Raw genomic sequence first — 20,688 nt, 5'->3', positions numbered from 1 at the left:
ACAATGTTTTACGTGCGGCCATCCAGCCAGTTCTTTATCCACCGAGTGGTCCATCCATCAAATTGACGTCTCTCCAGTTTAGAGACAAGGATGTCTTGTGGGACAGTGTTGAACTCTTTACAGAAGTCCAGGTAGATGGCATCAAATGCTGTACTCCTGTCCATCAGTTCCGTAGCCCCATCATAGAAGGCCACCAAATTGGTCAGGCAGGATTTCCCCTTAGTGAAGCCATGCTGGCTGTCACCAAGCACCTTGTTGTTTTCCATGTGCCTTAGCATGCCTTCCAGGAGAATCTGCTCCAAGATTTCACCAGGCACAGAGGTGAGACTGACTGCTCTGTAATTCCCTGGGTCATCCGTTTTCCTCTTCTTGAAAATGGGGGTTATATTTCCCTTTTTCCAGTCATCGGGGACTTCACCTGACTGCCATGATTTCTCAGATATGATGGCCAGTGGCTTAGCAACTTCATTCACCAGCTCCTTCAGGACCCGTGGATGGATCTCATCAGGACCCATGGACTTGTGCATGTTCAGGTTCTTATGATGATCTCAGACCAGATCCTCTCCTACAGTGGGCGCAAGGTCTTCATTCTCACAGTCCCTGCGTCTGCATTCCAAGACTTGGGTGGTGTGGTCAGAGCTTTTGCCAATGAAGACCGAGGCAAAGAAGTCATTAAGAACCTCAGCCTTCTCCAAATCCAGGGTAGCCAGTTCTCCCGAGAGCTTCCTGAGGGGGTCTACATTCTCCCTAGTCTGTTTTTTATTTGCTACGTACCTGTAGAATCCCTTACTGTTATCCTTAACATCCCTATCCAAGTTTAATTCTAACTGGGCCTTAGCTTTCCTAACCTGGTCCCTGGCTTCCCGGACAACATCCCTGTACTCTTCCCATGCCACCTGTCCTTGCTTCCACTCTTTATAAGCCTCTTTTTTCATTTTAATTTTCCTCAGGAGCTCCTTATCCATCCAAGGAGGTCTCCTGGCCCTTCTGCTGCACTTCCTTCTAGTTGGGATGCAACACTCCTGAGCTTGTAGCAGCTGATCCTTGAATATCAACCAAGAGTTTTGGGCCCCCCTGCCCTCTAGGGCTGTATCCCATGGAAATTTACTAAGCAGGTTCCTGAAGAGGCCAAAGTCTGCTCTTTTGAAGTCCAGGGCAGTGAGCTTGCTGCACGCTCTTCTCACTGTCCTGAGGATCTCAAATTCGAGCATCTCGTGATCACTGCATCCAAGGCTGCCCTGGAGCGTCACATTTCCAATGAGCCCTTCCCTGTTGGTGAGCACGAGGTCAAGCATGGCACCTCTCCTTGTCGGCTCCTCTATTACTTGCAAGAAGGAAGTTTTCTCCACACAATCGAGGAACCTCCTGGATTGCTTGTGCCGGGCCGTACCGTCCTTCCAACAGATGTCAGGGTGGTTGAAGTCACCCATGAGAACAAGGGTCTGTGAGCATGAGGCTTTTCCTATCTGTCTATGGAGTGTTTCATCCGCAGGTTCTCCTTGATCAGGCGGTCTGTAACAGATCCCCACAGTAATGTCTCCCATAGCTATATTCCCTTTAACCCTGACCCACAAACTCTCTGTGGACTGCTCACCTGTCCCCAGACAGAGTTCCATACTCTCCAGCATATCCCTAACATAAAAGGCAACTCCCCCTCCCTACCTGCCAGGCCTGTCTTTCCTAAAGAGCCTGTAACCTTCCATTCCAACACTCCAGTCATAGGAGCCATCCCACCATGTTTCTGTGATACCTATTATATCATACCCCCGTAGAAGTGCACACATCTCCAATTCCTCTTGTTTGTTCCCCATGCTAGGGGCATTTGTATAGAGGCATCTGAGCCGAGCTCCAAATGAAGCCGGCTCATTGGCTGGAGCAGCTGGGATTTCTCTACATTGCTCCGAGCATTTATTATAGGTGCTGGCAACTGACTGGGTGTGTTGGGATGGAATGATGCCCCCCTCCCCAACACACCTAGTTTAAAGCCTCCTTGACCAGTCTGGCAAGCCTCCTACCAAAACTGCTCTTCCCCTTCTTTAACAGACCAGCTCCACCAGCCCCCACTAGACCTGGCCTACAAACTTGGGTCCTGTGTTCAAGACACCCAAACCCCTGACTATGACACCACCCTTTTAACCAGTTATTAACCTGGCTAATCCTCCTAGCTTTTTTTAGGTCCTCCCCTGTATCCTGGAGAATTGACGAAGAGACTATCTGAGCTCCAGAGTCCCTAACCGCCTCTCCCAGGGCTCTGTAGTCTTTCTTTATGTTCCCTAGGGTACTACTATCTATATCCCTAGCACCCACAGGTATCACTAGGAGTGGGTAATAGTCCGTGGGACTTACTAGAGCAGGCAGCCTCTCTGCTACATCCCTGATCCGTGCCCCCGGTAGGCAACACATCTCCTTTGAGACCGGGTCAGGCCGACAGACGAGTGCTTCTGTCCCTTTCAAAGTACAGTCCCCTACTACTATGACCCGCTGCTTTTTCCTGGCAGCACCAGTAGAGATCTTTACCAGTGCATCAGCCGGCTGTTTCTGGCTCAAGTGTGTTTCCTCATTAGTCCCCTGCAGGGCAGCAAAGCGGTTCTGCGGACAACAGATTTAGGAGGAAGCCCCTTGCTTTTAACTGTTCTCTTCCTCCTTTTTTTGTTGGTTTTTTTTTGTCACTAATTCCCAGCTTCCCGGGTTAACGGCCTCCTTCTTTCCTTCATGAGCTGGAGGTGAAGCTCGTGGCCCCTGCACATTTTGGGCCAGGAGCAAGCATTCCTGCTTCCTCTCAGCTTCCCTGACATCTCGCAGTCTATTAACAGCATCCCGCAGCTCAGCCACCTGCTGCAGGAGGACCTCCACCAGGGAGCACCGAGTGCAGCCCTGCCCATTGTGCACCCTCCCCTCACCAGACCAGTGCAGGCACTCCCTACACCCCGAGCTCTGCACTGCAGCCTCCCCTCTCATTGGCTGTGTGTGGGTGCCTATGCTGGCCACCGCCGGGGCAGCCAGAGCAGAGCTCCCGGACCGGGCCCTGGTCATACGACGAGTGCTCACCAGCCCACTCGTCTGCCCACATGAACTGCCGCACAAACTGCCTCGACCTGCGCAAACTGCCTCGACCCACCCCGTTTGCCTGCCCTGTGCAGTGATCAGTTCCACAGTTAACTTAGTTGATTTAATTCTACATATCCCTATCATATTAACCCCCCTCACCCCCCAAGATGACTGTTCTCCAAGAGAAGAACTTCTATCTTATTTGTCTCACTTGTTACAAAAGACCTTATAGTCTTCTGAAAATCCCCTTTGGCCTTGGCCATCTCTTGCTCTCTTTTATGCTTTTTGAGATTAGACAGGAAGAACACTGGACAGTAATGAAGATGTCAGCTCATTGCATATTTTTACAGGGGTTTAAAAATATCTTTTGTTTTGTTCTCTATGGCAGCGAAGTCCGATAACGAGGATGGAGACTTCCCATCCTCTCCAGATACCCTTTTAAAATTATGTTAAGGAGCTGGTTTAGATACTGTATATGAAGATGATGTGCACTTGAATCCTCTGAGGTAGCAGGGCACCTGACCTTCCACTTTCTGAGAAGTGCTCTCACCACAAGGGTCTCCTATGAACTTTGAGACATCTTTTTCTGCTAAGCCTTTCTTGAGATAAAGAAAGCAACCACAATTGCAGTTTGCAGATTGTCATTGCCTGTTGCCTACTTTCTGAACCGAGTCCCTCTGTCTGGGACTTGAGGATTGCTGGTTTGGGCAGTTGTCATGGTTTAAGCCTATACAGGTCTCTCGGTGCTGTCTAGAGAAGTGTGCTCTGAGGTGCCTGGGAAACTTGGAGGTCAAATGTGAGAGGAGTCTGGAGCTCAGACCTCTGCAGAAGATAGCAAAGGAGCAAGGGTTTGATGCCTTGACCCCTCTTGGAAAAACATGTCTACATAAACAGACTTGTACCACTCCTGATCTGGATAAAAATACTGCTATAAGCCTGTGAGGAGCCAGTGCCAAGGCCTGATATTTCAACAGAGACCAGCAACCCGGTGTCCCTATCAAAGTACCACTTTATCCCAGAAATGCTTCATTCCTCTTCAGTTTCTATCCACCACACAGGAAGAAGAGGGAAGATGGAAACCTTTCTTAAGGAAGAAGGAGTTGCTGGGATTTCTGGAAAAGAGTTGCCAGTTGCACGTCCAAAACCACGTCCACGGTAGCCAGGCACAAAGGAGTTCTGGCCTGCCTTGCTGTGTGCCAAAGCTAACAGGGTAAGAGTATGCAAGCATTCCTTGGCAGCCACTTGAGGATGTCTAAGTTGGAAGGAGTGGCTCAGAATTAGAGGAGCTTTTCTTTCTTTCTTTCGTTTTCTTTTGATAGTAATATTTTGCAAACAAAAAGGCCTTCCATCCCAAATTACATGCCCGCCTTGTCTCCCTTGGACCATCAGGCTTCACAAACACAGCTGAACTCTCCCTGATGTCTAATCTTCCCTGGCTTTCTCCTGTTCTGGCCACTCTTGGATTCCCTTCTGACTATCCGCTTGCTCCACCAGGAGCCCTTTGGTGTGTTCTCCTCACCTCCTCACCTCTCCTGCATGGCCTGTGTGTCTCTTTTTCTGCTTTCTGTCTACTCTCTTGTCGCTGGATAAAAGTGGAATTTCATCTGCCTGTCTCCTTGCAGATAATTTACAGCTCACTCTCTATGCCAGACCTGCCGCTGCCTTCTGCCTACACTGAATTCTCAGTTCCTTTGAGATGAGCTGCCAGATAAGTAAGCTTGGCCAAACTGGAGCTCTTCAGCATCTGCCTTGTTTCTTTTCTGTCTTGCTTTCTGGTTTTACTGGTTAACCAAGAACAAAAAAACACACACGTTTGTAGCTTGGGCACTCATTCCCCGTGTCCAGGCTGCCTAAGTCTTGCAGAGCCTTCCTTTGTAATGACAAGTAATGAGGCCTTTTAATATGGCTATAGGGTGTCCCATGCCTGTGTCTGGCTCTTTACAAGTCTCTTCCACCCCTTAAGCAGTGGGAAGTAGGCACGGCCTCCCAGTTTGCATCCTTAGGGAGCAGGGTTGCTGGAGTGCAGTTGCAGAGGGGCAGGCAGCCTCCTTCCTCCAAGGCAGGCAGGGTAAAAGGAGATAGAGCTTATACAAGAGCAAAAAGAAGCAGTTGGTCAGGAGGCTCAACCATGTCCTACTGGGGGAGAGAGGGAGAGTGGGGAGGTGTGCATCCTGAAGGAGAAGGTAAGACTGGCAAAGAGGGAGGTAATGATGAAAGTAGCCTTTGTCCCTGCAAACCATCTTTGTGGCTCCTCTCAAATAGGTTTAGCTTTGCTTCTGGGAGCAAGCACAGCTTATGGGAGCAGTAGGACAGAGCAGCTGGGATTTGCTGGGTGCATGTGTTTTTTTTCTCCCATGCCTATCCCCAAGGTAATCATCAGGCAGGTCACAAAACTGGGAATTTGGTGTTACTTCCTTCAGTCTTTCCTACCCCAACAAAAAAGTTTTGGAAAGTAGCTGCTAAATCACCAGCCTCTGCTGTAGGACTTACTTATCACAGCAGCTGGTCTCCACCTGGAGGTATGCCATGAAGGCACAGCACTGGTATTTATAGATTTCAGCACTGCCTGCAGTATCCCCTGGGAGGCCCATGCCACCTGTGGTGCCCCAGGACACAGCCCCCAGATGTCTTTTCATGGTAGGTATCATATAAACTCACAAGTCTGGCTGATTACAGGTCCTCACTGCCAGTGGGCTCCACCAGTAAAAGTTGTTTAGAAGGAATTATCTAGTACAGGCCAAGTTTATTCATGCTCTGTGTTTGTCCATTATAAAAGCTAGGAAATGGGTGTGCAAGGCTGTCACTATGTCATCTCTCTCAAACCCTGGGCATGGCTGAGGAAATGTTCTAAAGACAGAGCAGTTTGATAATGAAATTGATCATAATGCGTTTCACTTTACTTGCAATTAGAAAACCAGACTCAGCACAGAACGTCATCCTGCGGGCTCTTCTAGGTCAGCATCATGCCTCTGATTGCCATACATCAACAGGAGGCTCTAGCTGTGCGGTGTTGTGGCATGCCATTGCAGCAGCAAACACGCCTGACACCAACGTTTTCATACTAGAAAAGTCTATTGGCTGCAGTAGGACAAAAGGGAGATAAAGCCTCCCTTTCAGGAGGAAAGCTGAGCTGGAAACAGAAACCAGCTCTGCTGATGTTCTGACTGGTGATGTGCCTGGCAAATTATCCCCTTCAGGACACTATGGTCCTGGAGGAAGTACTCCTCTCCCCCAGAGTACGGCTTGCCCTGATATATCTTGAACTGCATTACAGAGCTTTGAACAGACATGTGAGCACAGAAGGCAGCCACTGAAAATCAGAGCAGCCTGCAGAGCTTTTTCGCTGTATACCCTTGTTGCACAGTTTGAATCTCCTGAGTTTCCTGTTGTGCGGGTTTTGCTCCTCCAAGGTATGATGAAAATTAAAAGCTTGTCCTAATGCTGGGTTTGGATTCAGGGCAGTGTCATTCTATCAGCTCACAGCAAGGCCAAAACATGCTGCATTGCTGGAAGCTGGAGTCACAGCCAGAGGACCTGGCCCACCCAGCCATGGCACATCATCAAATCCTTGTGGCCTACATGGAAACGGGCAGATAGCAATAACATCACATGTGCTGGGATGACTGGGAAGTGGGAAGTCAGAATGAGTTTCCAGGAACACATGGACACTCCCTTCTGGAGCTCTGCTGTTCACCTGTGCCTCTGGAAATGCCCTATCCCTGTCCCGGCAGAAGCAATGGGATTAGTGCCAGTCAAGCTGCGGCATAAGTAGAGGGGAAAGACAATTTGAAATGTGTTATTTTGTGTCATTCTCTGAGGAACCTGTTGCGGTTTAAGCCCATCCAGTAACTCAGAACCATGCAGCTGCTCACTCCCTCCCTCCTCCTTCTTCCACCCCCCCCACCCCCCACCTCCCCCCCCCGCTGGAGGGATGGGGAGGATAATCAAAAGAATGTAACTCCCATGGATTGAGATAAGAGCAGTCCAGTAACTAAGGTATAACACAAATCACTGCTGCTACCACCAATGATAATAATGATAAGGGAAATAACAAGGGAAGAGAATACAACCACTCACTACCCGCCGACTGATACCCAGCCCAACCCGAGCAGTGATCTAGCCCTTCTGGGTAACTGCCCCAGTTTATACAGTGGGCATGACGTGCTGTGGTATGGAATACCTCTTTGGCTAGTTTGGGTCAGGTGTCCTGGCTCTGCTTCCTCCTGGCTTCCCCTCCTCCCTGGCAGAGCTTGAGACTCAGAAAGTCCTTGGTCAGAGTAAATGTTACTGAGCAGTAACTAAAAACACTGGTGTTATCAGCGTTGTTCCCAGGCTGAAAGTCAAAAACACAGCACTGCACCAGCTACTAAGAAGGAGAAAAATGACTGCTACTGCTGAGCCCAGGACAGAGGCCCAGACAGATTTGGTTTTAAACAGTGAGTGAAGTTTTTTGTCTAGAATTCATTACTTTAAGAGCAAGACCTAACCGCATTTGAGAAGGGAATCCTCCTCTCCACCCCACATGGCTGTTCAGGATGTTTCATGTCTGGCTTGGATGTTGCACATTTTAATTTGGACGGTGGCAGTTTTGCTCCCAGCAGCGCAATTGTGCAGCTGAACTGAACCTCTGCAAGGGACAGGCTGGCCTATTTCCAGCCGGTGCTGTTGCATACCCTCTGAAACACACACCGGGTCTGCCATGCTCTGGGACATTTGCACACCCTGGCAACCTGGAGAGCTCTTGGCCAGGGTGTCCACAGGGGCAGCTCCTCTCCCAGGGGGAAGGCAGCAGGGAGGGTGCATAGTCACTGGGACATCAGGACCTGAAGAGGTTTACACCAGCCGCAGAGTCTGAAGCTAAGCCCAGGAGTAGGAACTTGGGCCAAAACGGGCAGAGGATTTGGACCTGAAATACCGCTGTGGCTCTGCCTCCTTTTTCTCATTGCACCTCAGAGAACAGCTACTTTCCTTCTCCAGCTCGCTGCGCTGCTGCTTAACTTAGGAGGACACCTAGGGCTGGCCCTGGGCGTAGCAGTGAGCTTTTCCCCTCCTCATCCCTGCCTGTGCCACCAGCACACCCCAGCGAGAGCCCTCGCTCGTTTTCCACTCTCCATGCCGGGGTTATTGCGCTTTGCTGGCGACGTTAACACTGCTGTAGCTCAGGGACCACATCAGAGTTCTTGCTTACATATTTTATAAACTAGCAGTTTTCCAGCCAGAACACAAACTCTTGGAAGTCAGTGATGAGGAGCCGTCATGCACCAACACTTTCATTTGTGTTTTTTGAGCACAACATGCCTCTGGGTGTTAGCCTCACTTTGCTTACCTTGTCGCTGCCATCCTGATTACAGCTTTCCCTTTAAGTCATGTAACAGAGGTAGCTGTAAGAGTATCTTTGAGATACATAACTAAATTCAATGGCTAAATTAACATACTGTGTTCTGTGTCAGACTTAAAAGACTACATACCCATTTCTTGCTTAACATAAGCCATAGAATTCCACCCAGTTTTTGAATTTGTTGCCAGCACTTATGGACAGTCACACTTTTCTTCAGGAAAGGCATTGCATTGTTTAAAGGGAAAGGAGATGCTGTTGCTGCCATCTCTTAGCTCATGTGATGAGAACCACAAAACTTGCTACTCAGTCACCTGCCCACAGCAGGAGGCACACTGTCCCCCTCTTCCATCAGGGTTCAAGTACGCTCATTGCAGAGGTCACAGTTTACAAACGTTGTTTCTCTACAAAGGGGCTTCAAGAAGGTTCTGATGATGCATCAGGTCTTTCAGACCTTGGAAGCCTGGGTTTCTGCTGTAATGCTCAAAATGCATATTCTGCCTTCTGTTCTCTTGTAAAACATGGGCTCTTGCACTGCTCAGCGTTACAGTAATCTTCCCATACTCCTTGCAGCAAGGGGAACTATTGTATTTCTGATCCCTATCTGCTGTCCTGGAACAGAGAACATCCACACTACCCTGTTACTGCATGTGTTAATGTGCTGCTGTTTATTTGTAAGAGCCAGACAGAAGGTCCTGGGACTGCAGCAATCCTTTCCTGCTGAAATCCAGCTCACAACATCCAGATAACTGCTGAAATAACCTCAGTTGTCACCTCTCCTCTGACCAGCTTCCCATGCAGCAGGAAGTCTCTCACAATTTGCTATCAGCACACCAAATATAATCCACTTGAAATATTAAACAAAGTTATTGCAAACAAAAGGCGAGGTCATTTTCCGAGACAGCCCAGTGCACCTCCTACAAGCTGCATGATGCTTGTTTCAGAGGTCAGATTGCTTTTGCAGGACTGAATTATTGTACAAAGCTCTTGAAGCACCAGTCCCAGAAAGGCAAACTGCTCATAGAGCTCTGCGCACACACAAAAGGAACCACATTTTCATGATTTAGGCCATGATAAAAACATAGCTAAAATAATTCAGAAATAAAGGCACTCTTACTCAAGGAGTTTGACTCCCAGGAGAAAACTGGGTATCAGAATACCATTTATAGACCTCCAGAAATCCCAACAGGATCTTCTAGCTGAGAATTGAGTTGAAAGCATGAAGCAAATTACTGGCGTTGAGCTGGGGCCAACACATTAGTGATTGCAGGAAGTGCCATGACTGACGCATTAAGGTCTTTGGGCAAAGAACAATCATGTTTCACCTCAGGTGCTTCTTCCCTTCCCTTTGTTCAGGTGGCTCTTGGAAAGGTCACTTATTTCCATGGAAAAACCTCATGACTGCAGGACCAGGAATCCTGAATTCATAACCCAAGGGAGCTTCTCATGCTCTCTGCAAAAGGGCAGCCAGAGCTTGAGGCTCTGCCCAAGGCTTGCTGCTTCACCTCGGAGCCGGTGCTGATACCACACAGCCACTTCTAGGGCATATTCAGAACTAGGGGTAAAGCTTGTCCCTCCCTGCAGCAGCTCTGGTTTGCCCCGAGAGCCTTCACCATGCCAGACCATGGAGAACAGGCTGGAGCACATACCTTAACTCTTCACCTGGGGAATGTAAGCTCCTTAGACACTGCAACCACAGACACCTCAATAAATAAGCAGCAGCTTTGTGTTTGATCTTCCTTCACCCTCTCCAAAAATCACACATGCAAGAATTCATGAAGGAAACTTTCCAGCCACATCTCTTGGGCATTATGACAAAATTTGCATTCACTTACAAGATGCTTACTTGTAGCCACCTACTAGGTCAAGAAGGGTGACTTAATGTCAACTAAAAGGGAAAAAAGACATTTGCTGATGCAGTAACAGCAGGAAAGCATTCAACTATTTTAGGGGTCTTCCAAGCATAGTAGCTAAGGCCATGCAATCAGACACATGCTACAATGGCAATGTTGCAGAGGTGGTAAACCATTTTAATATGAATGAAGTGAGTCTAGATAAGATGAGCTGCATTTGCCAGGTACTGCACTCTTCCTTCTTTCAATCTGAAAACATGGGCTCAAGTCATGCAAGTGACCAACACGTACTGCAAATTTTATTTTTTATTTCCTTATTACAGAAACTAAATGAGCACAGGCCTACAGCTTGAGTAAAACAAATCCACCACAGCAGGAAAACAGCGCTCTTCTTATTCTCTAAAGCACACCTGTGAGCACAGAACAAAGGCTAATGTCAGTACATAAAAGCATCTTAGTGCATCTCTCCGTTGCAGCTTCTCCATTAGTTTTTTGTAAAAATTCATTACACCTTAGGTATTTCATGTGTGCTTGCATAAAGCTTTGCATTATCTACCCATAATGCAATTCACTTTTAGAAGTCGGTTAAGAAGCTAAATCAAAAAGGCCCCGTTAGGTTGCTTTATTTACAGTTGCAATGGCTAAATTTTAAATACCTTACAGTCACTCCCAGCACCGACTCCCACTTCAAAGGAGTAGCTGTAATTTCTTTGTAACTATTTTCTAGAGGGGATTAAGTTGTCCCTACCTACAGGACCTAAACATGCTGACAGAAGTATTTATTATAATGAATGACAAATGAGAAACTCAACTTTCAGGAAGAATGAACAGATGTTTGGTTTTGGGCTGTACCACTGTTGCCTGTGGGAACAGCAGCAACATGGGAGAATGAGCAGTGAAGGACAGAGCAGGGCTCTCTGGCTCCTCTGTAAGGAGAGCTTTATGTTCAGCTCTCATTTCCTCCTCCCTGTACCATGCCTGCACTGTTACTGGCTTTTTGTTAAATAAGGCAAATTTCTGACCTGCAATAGTGTACACATTTACTTCAGCAGGGAAAAAAATAACAATGCATCTGCAGGTTATTCGAATAAAGACAGATGTGTTCCTCTGAATTTTACAGTTGAAGGATGCAGGTCTTGTGGCAACTGAGAAACTGCTGTAAAGATTAACAAATGGGATGCACATGCATTTGTGTGTTCTTACATACTTTCAAAACCCGAATGGAAGGAAGAAGTATCTGCAATTCAGACAGGTCCAGATGATTTTTTCCTTTTTCTTACACAATAAGGTAGATTACTTAGCACATTCCAGGTTAAAAAAAATTACAGTAAACATTCAGTAACTGGAATGCATATAATGTACAAGTACCATTACATTTACAAAGGACGATTTTTCTTTCTAGAATAGGCATAAAAAAGTTGCAAGCTAATTCACAATAACTTTAGATACAATGTTATTAAAATACATTGATGTTAATCATAAAAATATTTTACTATTTACATGTATATTGTATAAACCTTAAGAATATGCCCATTTTAGGATGCCTTAATGAATATTTAGGCAGATTGGCCCACTTTATAGTGCAGTATCCCTGTTTTGGTCTTCACACCATGAAACTGTACCAGATTCACAGTATCTTTGCTAGTGCTTTGCTAAAAGGCTTAAACTTTCTTTTAAGAAATATCAATTCATTACAAAGAGCCAGTTTTGTTTCCGCTTTGTTTCTTACTAAACCCTATCCCCAATAGTTCAGGGCACTCTGCCTGGCCTTGTGCAATTTGGTTGCATTTCCAAATAAGGCTGTAATTCATTTCATCAGTTATCACGCTGTCTTGCTTGTAGTCTGGATGCTGTGCGATAAACTCCCTCATCCATCGAGCAACTGTCATCAGTTCTCCTGTGGGCAAGGGGAAGTCAAATCTCACAGTTATACACCTAATTTAGCAGTATGACACCTCAAGTTCTCTGCATTATGTACACAATTAATGAATGGTCCATGCTTTAATGACAAACACATTCCAATATATATTTTCTTCCTGGATACGGTTAAACTGGAGTCATAAATAAGCTATTGCCGATATAGTCTAAAGCTCACTTCATTGGCGCGATCTTCAAATTTTCAGATGTTGTAATAAAACAGTGCAGACAGAAGTAGCAACTGGAACAGGTGTTACCAACAGATTGTATAGCAAGAGGTTTTAAATATGTCATTTAACACGCTGGGTTAGATGAACCAACAGACATCCCTACAACAGCTACATATAAATATATATGTGTGTATAAAATGATTTTGTAGTTGATCCATACAACTCAGCTGCTAGTTTTGCTCTGTCTACCTTGACTTACTATTCTTTCTCCCTCTGGCAGCTATCCTAGCAAAAACCAGGCAAGTGCACTGTTATACCAGCTCTTGGTTTGTTAACTGTGAGGTAAGAAGGGAGAGCAGCCCAGCTCTCAGCAACACAGACACCTAGTGGTCAGACAGACCAATCCCTCCCCATCCTTTGCAAAATCATGAATGTTGATGAGAAGCGAGTAGAGAAACATTATCTTACAATGTAGGAACTAGAAGGTATATCTTGAAATAACTGTGAAGAGCATTTAAACAAAGACCAAGAGAGCAATACCTAGCTGTGCTACAGAGGAAGATGTGACTGAAAAACAGATAAAACTACATCAGAGGAAGGTTAAAGCCAGAGCAGCTAAGGTGCCAGTGTTAACTCTGAGTGCTTTGTGTTCACCATGTGAAGAGAGAAATCTGAAAAATGGTCACTCTTGGTGGACACGTCTCATGCTAGACAGGCTGCAGTTCAGGAACATTTGATTTAAGATTGAGATTAAATTGAAATAACCCAAAACTCACAACCGAGAAACATCATGGCCCAGTAATGCAATACCTAATGCCTTTTATTCTGGGAATTCTGGTTCTTAAGAAGCATCATTTAAAAATCATTTCAGCTCACCAGAGTTTAGATGCAGTAATTAAAACTTACTACCATTCTGAACTACTGCTGAAGCACTGAATTACCAGGCAAAAAAAAGTTCTGATTTCTGCCTCAGCTTTAAAAAGATCTTCTACAGCCATTTTCAAGAATTATAAAGGAATGCAACACTTTAGTTTAAAATTCAGGTGAGGTGTGGGAGGGAGTCCTGACTTAGGAGGTAAAATTAACTGCCTAGCTAAATTTACAGCAAGGCAGGCATACATGGGATGTGTACACAGAAAGGTATAAAGCTGCTGCAGACTTTGCTACATGCCCTGCTCTGAATTCCAGTTTAGCCTGCAACTTTTACTTATTATACTGCTGCATTTTAAAAAGGAGCATAAAGAGTCATTATACTGCCCGTCTTCAAAAACACTGCAGCATGTGGAAGAAGGGAGAAGCCTGGTTTGCTCTGCCTTGAAGGAATTTTGCTACTTACAGAAGGGCTTTCTTAACAGAGAGCTAAAGGCAAGGTCCCATGCTCAGAATTTAGACTTATGAATGATTTGGAGTCATACCAGTAACACTAGGCTATTGGACCCAGTCCCACATACTCTTACAACATCCAAGTGACCAGCAAATGGGATTACTGTATGTGCAAACTACTATGAAATGGAAAATATACTGGCAAAAGCAGCATTAAGTGCTGAAAAGAGCAATCTGGGACTGGAGATACAATTGCAGCTTAGAAGGTAATGTAACTGTATCAGTTACTCCTAATTTAAGTTCTAAAATGGATCACAAAACAATTGGAATTATACAGGACCAGATTTAAGCCAGAGAACACACTCCAGTCCTTTGTTCCTATAATTTAACACTAAACCAGACAGCCACAGCTGCCACCAGGTTTACCCAACTGAAAACTATAAACCAGACCAACTACCATCCAAGTAGAAAAATGCCAGGAAAATCAATGTCCAACAGTGTCAAACATACCAGATGCTCTCTTTTTTATTAGCTTCAGGTAGTTTAGGATGGTGCACCTTGTGTCCACATCCACTTCCATGTTCTCAAGATAGGAATTCAAAATTGGGATCAAACCAGGAAAGACTCCTTCCTGTGTAAGAGAACAGAGTCAGCATACAAAACATACTCAATCTGGTTTCTGGGAGGGCAGAACAGAGGGGAAAGTGTTGTGCTCCAGGCAGAACTGGCTATGACCTTCCCATTGATAATTGTATCAATGCTCATTAAGGTGTACTCTTCAGCATTGGTGCCTGTTCCATTCTGCGCAGAGCTACATCCATCCACAACAGTGTTTCCACCTTCACGAATGACAAAGGGAAAGGAAGAAATTGTTAGAAGGCAAGAGATATACTTAACATCCACAAGAATGTTAATCAGATTGCTTCTTTTCATACCTTTGCAGATATCTTTCCTAAAGTAAAACATTCCCTGCCGGACAGCATCTCTTTTCTGGGCCACCTTCATGTTTTCATCCACCTGGCAAAAGAAGTATTTCAGAGATTTGTGACATTTTTAGAAAATCAGGGTTCTCCCAAACCCTCCCATTTTGGTCTCATTAGTTGAAACATCTACTTTTACTATATTGTCATACAAGGTTAAGCTGTGGAGGTAAGTTTTATTTCATTCTTCAGTGCTCCTGGACAAAACCACAAAGAGATGAGCCTCTGTGTAATTGGGTCTCCAGCAGAAAAGGTAATGGTGTTACATTAGAACATGCTATGCTAGTATTTTAAGTTTGGGTGAAAACACAAGAACAGCTGTGATTAACACATTGCATCCCACCTGGCAGACTTCTTGGCATATTTAGATGCAATCTGAATGAGTACAGGAGAAAATCGCCACTTCCCTAGCCATAGTTTGCTGCTTTTATTAACAACATCATTGAAGTCTTTAGAAGATCCATCACTGTATTAAATAAACTTACAGAAACAGAATTCCAGTAACTTTGTAAGGGAATCATATCTTTCCATACCCAAACAAACACAAACTTAGACTGCTAGTAAAGAAGTTCTAAATTGCAGACTTCTCAAAAAGTCAAACTACAAAGCACTGCTCATATTTTCTGCAAATAGCATAAGCACTGCTCTGTCTTTCTGAATAGAAGATTTTTGTCCGAATTCTTTGGTTGGTATGTTCTCACAGATTCAGCATCACACAGCTTTCAGACATTAGCTTTACTGTATTGTTTTCCGAAGAAGGGACATGATCTACTGAATTATTTGTCTGACCTTTTACTAAGGGCCATGCAAAACCTTCACTTCTTACCTTTCAAACCTTTGTTTTCAAAAGTGATTTCATTCATTTGATATTATGAAACCTACTTACACAACAGGCTGTTTTGAAAGTTTGAAAGCACTGCAGTCCTAGTTGATGGGAGTACAACACACTCAATCCGACAGCAAAGATTAGTGCGAGGTTAGCCCCATAAACCCGTATTATTTACTTGAAAGAGGCAGGCTTACTAATGGTTGCACAATTCTGTGCTGCATTACCTGCCAAATTGCTTGGCAAGCTCAATTCTATGCCCTCCTCAGCCCCTCAACTCAATGTTTTCAGCACCTCATCTCTCTTTCAGCCTTATCTAGTATTCATTAGTTAAAAAATTTGTGCTTTTGAGGTATTCCAAATAACAATGTAATTATACACTCTAAGTGCTAAACTGCTACTTTGTTTATGAAGTCTGAACCCCCTGACATCAGGAAGAGAATTTCTCCTTTTAGAAATCATACCAACTGTATAGTACGATTACCGTTACAACTTTGGTATTTCTCCATTTTAATTAAAAACACTAAGAAAACCCACAGCATATTATGTCTTTGTGCTGGTAGTATTTTCTAGTATCTGGTCTGTTAAAAGCCTTCTTCACTGCAATTCTGCACTAATTTTACATATAACATTGCAGAGCTATCCATTTTAAAAGACATTTTCAGGCCAGGTGCCTGAGAAAGATGATGTGCAAGGACAGTTCCACACAAAACAGTTCAACAATTGTGAGGACAAGATTAAGGAAAAGGCACATTTTGTATGGCCGGTCTGCCTAAACACAAGTCACAGCTCTGACCAGAATCAACAGTATTTGCTTTCACTCAAATATACTGTAACACCAAGCATTGCTGAACTCCTCCTTTCCCTCTCCATCTGATACAAGCAAAATAAAGAGTAAGACATAGGCAACAGCCATGTTAAAATAAATACCTAAAGTTTTTATTTTGACCTCCACAGGGCATTCCCCCTCTCATGTGTAAAATGGTGGAAACATTCCCTTTCCCGTGGAAACATTCCCTTTCCCAGTCTCAAAAGCAGTCTTGTGACAACAGCATTTCTCAACATTTTTGCACTAGTCAGTCACTGTTAGGCACCACAGAAATTCCTTAATTCCATGAGACCGCAGTAAACTATCCGTTTAAGACTGCAGAGCTGAAATTGATTCAAAGTACTGGTACAGATAAAAACTGATTGAAAAATAAAATTGACTGTTCTGTAAGTATACAAGTGTTACTAGTTCCTAGCTTGCAGAGGATAAAAATCAGACTTGATGCAAACACCTTGCATTTAGCTCTAACAGATCTGATCTTTCACACCTACCTTGGACAAAGGAATGAGAAAATCCAGTTTGTATGACAGAATCACTCTGGTTAGCAACACCACAAACACAACATATGCAGAGTTTTCAAAGTCTGTTAACTGGACCTAGACATGAAAGGATTAGAGATTATATTAATTTAGTGGGAACACACTTATGGCAGTAAGTAAATACCTGGGAGAGTTTAAAACAATTTGACTTGAACATTCATGTTGGTACCTGTATTCATATACACTCTGCTAGTAGAGATGGCGATGGACAAGCAGGAATCATCCAGTGGCTTCAAATGCACAACACACACACATCCATCAACAATTAATCCTACACCAAAACACACTTGGGTTTCAAAAGACTAATAACCTCCATCTTCAGGTTCATTGTGTAATTACAAATGTACAATAGCTTTTAGATATCACCTTTAAAAGGATTAAATTCAGAGCGCTCAGAAACAGACAGTTATAAAATAAAAACACTTGTGAAAAAAAAAGAACGAAACAATGACAGTGGAATTATTCAGTACCAAGAAAAGTACTGGAGAAATACAGTCCCTGGAAGCTAAATGAGGATTTATTTACTGTTGCATTAATACAAGCCTAATTCCTTTCCCCATCACTCAAAATCTATTAGCATGCTTTGCTGTGCTGCAGTGGATTCCCCTGTCAGTTACATTCCCACAGTCCATGTCTGATTAAACACTGCTGTCCATTTCACTTGCATCCAACAATTCAGAGGGGAGAAAACACTGCATAAGTGATAAGGGTTTGAGACTGGATAGCAAGATGCCTGGTACTTCTCCACTTAAAAGGAAAAGTGCTTTTGTGCATACTGATGCCTTTCTTACCTCCATAGGTCTGAATTCCACTCTCCATCCAATATCTGAATTTGGAGGAGGTGGCTTAAACCTCATTGTCTGCCAGTTTGTAGACTGAATATTCTGCAAAGCACATGAAATAATCTGTCAGAATCAAGATATGCATCATTCTATAATATAATCAAAGGAAAAGCAGGTAACTAGAGCTCTAATATTTTCCCAGGAACAGCCAATCGAGTTAGAGAAGTGCTTCTAAACTAAGTGGCATGACTTCCTAAAAACCATAATATAACTACCCAACCTAGGAGCAAATGCATTACACTTTCTCATGCTATTTTGTTTGAGGATTACATATAAGATAATAGGGAGCTGAGATTCAGCTGACTTGATTAAATAAACTAAGGGTTGATGCATCCCAAACTAAAAATACCTAATATCACCATAGTAGTTATTTCATAAAGCTGTGCAAGAGACATTTATAGACAAATGTAATGCAAAACAGTTTTTAGGAAGCCATGAAAATAACATAGCTATAGTTTGGGCTCTTCATACTTTGTTTTAAAGCATAAGCCACCACCTTCTCCCTAAATAAATCATAAAACAAATAAATAAATAGTGATTATAACTGCAGTCCTATGCTAAAGAACTAGTTGAAGTGAAAAATCCAGGAGAAACCTTCTTAGCTAATATAGCTATGCTCCAGTTAAGCAGTACTATAAAGAATAAGCCATTTTATGTATATATGTATTAAATTCCTCTAAATCAGACACAACCTCAAAATGGTCGGATTCATTTGCATCATCTAGATGTATTTTCTCCTCAAACAAAGTCAATGGGTCTCGAATGAACAAGTGTGCAATATGCTGTGCCAAAAGGTGGTCAATACCTAAAAATGAAAATTCAAACAAACAATTCACACATAGCAAAGCAAGCTCTGGGAAATTATTTGTTTTACAAGACTGAAAACATCCAACTCTGCAATGCTACCTCAACCCACCACATCCTGTTAAAGTTTAAACGATGACTTCGGGAAGGAAGGAAGGAAATGATTAAAGAGGAAAAAAGAAAAACCCAAAACAAAGCAGGTTCTTGTTTGGAAATGGCAGCTGAACACTGGTGTGGCTGCCATTCTTCCTGTTTTCTGATGCACCTCTGTGCCGTGTTTCCTAAAGCAGTTGTGCTCTCTCCACAAAGATAAAACATTAATGCTTCAAACGCTGAGCTTCTCAAGCTGGAACTGGGGACAGTTTCTGTTACAAACGAATACTTTTTAAAGAACTCTCAAGACCATGCTACACAGATACTTCCTGAGTAGGAGTCACTGTGAGGGATGCACAAGGATTGAAACAAACAAGAACAAAAATGTAAAATATCCCCACACACTGCAAGCAAAATTCTTAACCTCCTCATAATGAAGCAAACACTTACCTTCCTTTATTAGATGCTCGTAGATATCTTTGTCTATTGTCAAATCAATGTCATTGTATTTCTCACCACATTCAGATAGATAACTGTCTATGGAATCATATCTGGATTTACTGATTCTATAAAGGTTGTTCTTCAGTGGCTATATAATTTAAGAATACAATATTTTAACAGCTTGTTAGCAATGTTACCTAAGTTTTGCTCACTAATGACACTTATGTGAGATTTATTATCCTATTTAAAACCCTACAGCCTCAATTAAAATTATTCAAAGCACATGTATTAAATAGGCTTACTAGAAAGCAATCCTGGAATTATGACTGTTTTGTTTGCAGATGTGAGTATCTGAGCCAAAAAACAGTCATCACACAACGACTAGAGTTCTCTAGTGGAAAGCATTATTATACCTATTGCAAAACATATCAACACAGAGTTTCACTATGCAAGCATTACTAGAGATGCTCTTAAAACTGGTAATTCAAAAAATACTTCAAGTAGGGTTTTTTATTATATTCTTTTTTCTCCAATTGTGTAAGTGCCTTGTGTCCCAATTCCTGCTTGGAGAGACTCCTTAAGTTCTGATAACTGATCTTTTCACATAGTTCTAGTTTATATTACTGGGTTACTCATCAGCACATGCTATTTAATCCAAAGCAATTTTTGCTTTTTGAGCTCAAGCACAGGCTGCAAAGTTTCATCACAGGGGGACCTTTCCAGCAAGCTGTAGAGGAGTAAGTGGAATTCTACTGAGATTTCATACCTGACTAAAAATATATACTTGCTAATGTAAATTGTACAGCCAAGGTGAACGTTCATATTATCTCCTACATTTACCATGAAGACTGCCATGTTCCCTTGTTAGGGATTTTGATGAGCACAAGCAGCATTTGATACTAAAGGAGTTTTAACTTCTTTGACTGAAAAGAGTCAGACATCTGCTGCCTGACATTACTTACCTCTAGCCCCCTTTCTTCTCGCGTTCGATCATCTACAGATGCAGAGATTACTCCCCAGCGACAGTCAATATCAGACACATAGCCTCTGTAGAATGGAGATGCAGCACTTAACGCCATCTAAAATAAAACAGCCTGATATGAAAACAAAGGACAAGCCAAAGAACCAAAAGCAAAATATAATCCCACTAGAAAAGGAAACTTGGTGGTCCAGAAGCAATTCAATTATGTACTTCAGTTTAACGTACAGCCAAAGCCACATAGCCACAAATCTCTTAACTGCCATGTCCAGAATATGCTTAGATAAAGGGTTAGTATTACTCAAAGAGCATTTGACTGTTCAAATTTATTATGTCTTCAGATCAGCATTTAAGAAATATGAAGATGATACAGGCCGAAGCAGTTTCACAATGAATCAGCAAGTATTCTGCTTGCACACTTCCAAACTCCAAAAGCTCACCTGGCAACCATTTTGTTTATTTTTGTTTGGCCAAGCACCTTAGCAACAGTGCTGGAATATACCTCGCCTGGAGCACGATCTGCTCACCACTGAGCCCAGACCAGTACTTTATTTTCGTAACACCTGTTTATGACCACATTCTTACAAAGGGAACAATTTAAACAACTTAAGCTGAAAACCTCTGTAACAGAGTAAAAATTGTTTTAAGGCGTGAGTTTGTCTTGTTTTCATGAAAAACTGCCCCCAATGTATTTCTAGAACTATTCAGC

At 43.3% G+C, this 20,688-nt stretch overlaps 1 protein-coding gene across 3 annotated transcripts in view; it reads right to left on the bottom strand.

Moving 5' to 3' along the window:
* Positions 1–10,524: 10,524 nt before the first annotated feature.
* GCLC (glutamate-cysteine ligase catalytic subunit) overlaps positions 10,525–20,688 on the bottom strand; it is a 34,671-nt gene continuing 24,507 nt past the window's right edge. For all 3 annotated transcript variants that reach the window (XM_061460615.1, XM_061460616.1, XM_061460617.1), the window contains 9 exons: positions 19,963–20,079; positions 19,010–19,148; positions 18,355–18,467; positions 17,612–17,704; positions 16,773–16,877; positions 14,582–14,663; positions 14,382–14,485; positions 14,157–14,277; positions 10,525–12,133 (listed from right to left, as the gene is read on the bottom strand). In XM_061460615.1, the coding sequence (XP_061316599.1) occupies positions 11,928–12,133; positions 14,157–14,277; positions 14,382–14,485; positions 14,582–14,663; positions 16,773–16,877; positions 17,612–17,704; positions 18,355–18,467; positions 19,010–19,148; positions 19,963–20,079 (1,080 nt within the window). In that variant the 3' untranslated portion in view covers positions 10,525–11,927. The remainder of the gene's footprint in view (positions 12,134–14,156; positions 14,278–14,381; positions 14,486–14,581; positions 14,664–16,772; positions 16,878–17,611; positions 17,705–18,354; positions 18,468–19,009; positions 19,149–19,962; positions 20,080–20,688) is intronic.

The sequence above is a fragment of the Pezoporus flaviventris genome, unplaced genomic scaffold, assembly GCF_033815535.1.
Source record: "Pezoporus flaviventris isolate CSIRO_AGI_PZ_B2104156 unplaced genomic scaffold, CSIRO_AGI_Pfla_v1 ptg000031l, whole genome shotgun sequence".
Taxonomy (NCBI): domain Eukaryota; kingdom Metazoa; phylum Chordata; class Aves; order Psittaciformes; family Psittacidae; genus Pezoporus; species Pezoporus flaviventris.
The sequence above is the reverse complement of the archived record's forward strand: the minus strand, read 5'-3'. Positions and strand labels throughout refer to the sequence as shown.